Raw genomic sequence first — 3,534 nt, 5'->3', positions numbered from 1 at the left:
GACTCATTTGGCAATAGTCTACTTGAGATTTGGGGTGGGATCTTCTTTTCAAAAGAAGAACATAAACCCTTTAGATCAGATGGATGAGGACTATTGTAGTTTAATATTCATGGAGAGTGGCAACTATCTTGTTGTGGGCTTCAATAATCAGAGCACATTGGCTGAAAAGGCAACACTGTTTTATTTTTTGCACAATTATATGCAATGCACGATGGAATGATTTATGTAGCCAGCTCTCTGAAGGAGCCGTACAAGGTAAAAGCTGTCTTTATGGAAGGAAAGGGAACAAAACTTGACAAAATAAGGGGAAACGGCTATACAGCCCAATGAACCTAAAATGCTAATGAAACACCTCCAGGAAGGGACAAAGTAGTCATCAAGCACACTGAGTACAAATTTAACAACCGAAAATAATATAAGGAGCCTGATCAATCCTATTTTTATTCCAGAACTCTGCATGCAGATTCTTGTGGGCTGTATTTTAGCAAAATGGAAAGAAAAAAACAGATTGTCTTGGTGACTTTAAATAGTGAAATGCCTTTAAAAATCACTCCATAACCATAAGTAGTTTGCAAAGAGAATCTTAAATGGGAACTGGTTGCAAGCTACTTGCTGATCTAAAACCAGCAGGGCAATAAATACCTTTACCTTCCTAACATTACTGGACTAAAAGTCAGAGAAGGACAATGAAACCATTGACACAGTCTGTGATTTAATTCCTCTACCCCTTGAAACAAAAAGTTGTTTTATATTATAATACGAATTAGGCTGAAAAGGTCACTCCACCCAGGTCCCTTGCTGTCATCATCTGGATTATGTCAACAAAAGTAAAAAGAAAGTTCTGATTAATGATTGTTCCATAATAAGATTTTAAGCAGACAAGATTCTAAAATATGAATCAGTGAGATCAAGTACAGGATATCCACAAGCTATAATCATGAAGAAAATGAATGGGTAGTGAAGATGGATTAGTTTTGCCAAGCAATGTTAGGCATAGCTACCGTGTGACCTCATAAGCATCTAAGATTTGAAGAAAAGTGTCATTAGACAACAAAGAATGAAGCAACTTTAGAGAGAAAAACTCTAAAATGAAGATATTAAGATATTATGATTATCCAAATATGAACAAAGATCTGATAATATTAATAAAGATTAGTAGAGATGATACTGGAACTAGTCTTAAAGAGTAGACTTTCTATGTACTGCATAAAGAACTTGGAATAGTCAACTGCAGCAAAGCACAACCCAATTACTAATATGGACAATATGAAAAAGTAAACATTTGACTTTGTATGATTCCTAAAAACTGTATATCCCATCCAACTTCTTGCCTCACCTGCAGATGAGAAAGAGTAAACTGTCTGTAGCACCACATTCCTGCTTGACTGCAGGGATTTCCCTTTAAAGAGCAGCTGATCAGTTCGATATTATGGCTATGCTATGAGGTAGATGATTATTGTACTACATAATAAAAGTAAAAAAAAATTCCTTTGGGGTTAGTTCCTATAGTGTTTAAAGCTTCGGTGGTTCTCATAGAGTATATTCAAATCCAATATGGCCTTCCTTAAATATTTTTTGTAGCCCATTAATAAAATAGCACAAGGCTCTTCCCATACTTGGGGTGAAAGTTTGCTCACCAAGAGCCGTTGGTATGGTCACTACATTCTAGTCCCTGCTCAGGCCCTATGGCAACCACAACAATCATGACAACAGGTAGTCATATCTGCTATGCTCAGTCTGGTGGGACTTAATGCTACCATGCAACACAGTACCTTTACAATGCAAAAACTCTTCCCCAGTACATCCTTCTTCACACAGCCATTGGCTAGCCTTGGGTTCGCCTGCATGATAGCCATTGTGATCCCCATTGCAGTCACTTTTCCCATTGCTATTGGAATGTCCGTTGACATACATTTTCAGGGCAGACCTCCGGAGGCAGAGGATCTCCTGGAAAGCATACCTGAAGTCTGGGCTTCGACAGTAAATTAAGGGGTTGAAGGCAGAATTCACATATCCCACCCAGTTCAAAAAGGTGTACACATCTTTGGAAATCAAGGCCTCTTCAATAACACGCACAATATGGACAATGAAAAACGGGAGCCAACACAGAGTGAAAGTACCCATGATAATGCCCAGTGTTTTGAGAGCTTTGTGCTCTTTCAAGCAAAACTTGGATGCTTTCCTGTGACCTCCCTTTCCACCACTTCGCTCCTGATTGGAATTCTGATGGAATCTCCCTTCACATTTGTCTATTTTTTTTAGCTGCTTCTGAGCAACCTGGAAAACTCTGGCATAGACAAAAACCATGACCACCAAAGGCAAATAGAAGGAGATGACAGAGGAAGTAATGGCATACTCCTGGTTGACGAAGAAGTCGCAGCAGGTCTTATTCAAGTAGCAAGTCTGGGCTTCTAGCCCTTTGGCTCTGTACCACTTCATCTGGATGGGTAAGAAGGAAGTCAGGATTGAAATGACCCAAACCAAGAGGATGACTATCCTGGCTTTATTTTTGGTCAAGAGGCTTTGATACTTGAAAGGAGAAGTGATGGCAAAGTACCTGTCCACAGCAATGACACACAGCGTCTCAATGCTGGCTGTCACACAGAGGATGTCAATTGAGGTCCAAAACTCGCACCAGAAACTCCCAAACTTCCAGGTACGCTGAATGATGTGGCTGGCTCCGAAGGGGACCACCCCGAGGCCCATCAGGAGATCCGCACATGCCAAAGAAGTGATGAAATAATTAGTGACCGTCTGCAGCCGCTGGAACTTGGCGATGGCCGTGATCACCAACACGTTGCCAAAGACGATGGCCAGCACGATCAACGACATGAGAATGGACATGCCCACCACCCAGCCTTCCTCGGACGCGGTGGAGTCGCCTGGGCTCTGCCTGTTACTGCTATTGGCGCTCAGCGTGGGGTGCACCAAACCGAAGGGGCTAAGCGTCACCATTATGCAAGATAGCCGCCGAAACAGCCTCGCTCTTTTTCGCCGCCGCGACCGATCCGGGCTACGAGCAAATCCGCCTGCGCCTCGCGAAGGCGCTGCCGCTCTCCGCTTTCTTTCGGCGCGACAGCTCCAAAGTCCCCGTCCACTTAACCTTTGCAGGAACTCTGCTCCCAGTTGCTACTGGCACGCTGGAGGAGAACAGCCAGGCTTGGAAAGCGAACCGGGGGGTTGACGAGATTGTACGCCTCATGCAGCCAGCAGCCTGAACAGCGTTTCTCGAGTCCTGTCCTCGGCTCGCGTCTCTTTGATCACCTCCCGCGCGCCTCGACGTAACCCTTGCCGAGTGGAACTTGTCCGGAGCCCGTTATGTTTAGGGAGTTTATAGGAACTCTCAATTGTGACGTCAAGCTACCTTCAGCCAATGGGCTGCCAAAACACACACACGCGCCGTGGGGACCGTTCGGCGGTGGCAGCTACAGCCGAGCAGTGCACCTTGAGGTCGCGGTGCTTCCTTACTCCTCTTCGCCTGGTGCCCAGAAAGCCTCCGTTCTGCGCCCTTGCTACCAATTACCAACTCCATTT

The 3,534-nt window shown here is 44.4% G+C and overlaps 1 protein-coding gene across 1 annotated transcript; it reads right to left on the bottom strand.

Moving 5' to 3' along the window:
• Window positions 1-1,163: 1,163 nt before the first annotated feature.
• On the bottom strand, window positions 1,164-3,284 carry ADRB2 (adrenoceptor beta 2). Its single transcript, XM_063292405.1, has one exon. The coding sequence runs from the start codon at window positions 2,953-2,955 to the stop codon at window positions 1,702-1,704; it is 1,254 nt and encodes a 417-aa protein (XP_063148475.1). The 5' UTR covers window positions 2,956-3,284; the 3' UTR covers window positions 1,164-1,701.
• Window positions 3,285-3,534: the final 250 nt, after the last annotated feature.

The sequence above is a fragment of the Candoia aspera genome, chromosome 2 (genome assembly GCF_035149785.1).
Source record: "Candoia aspera isolate rCanAsp1 chromosome 2, rCanAsp1.hap2, whole genome shotgun sequence".
NCBI classification, from domain to species: domain Eukaryota; kingdom Metazoa; phylum Chordata; class Lepidosauria; order Squamata; family Boidae; genus Candoia; species Candoia aspera.
This window is presented reverse-complemented; position numbering and strand designations above follow the sequence as displayed.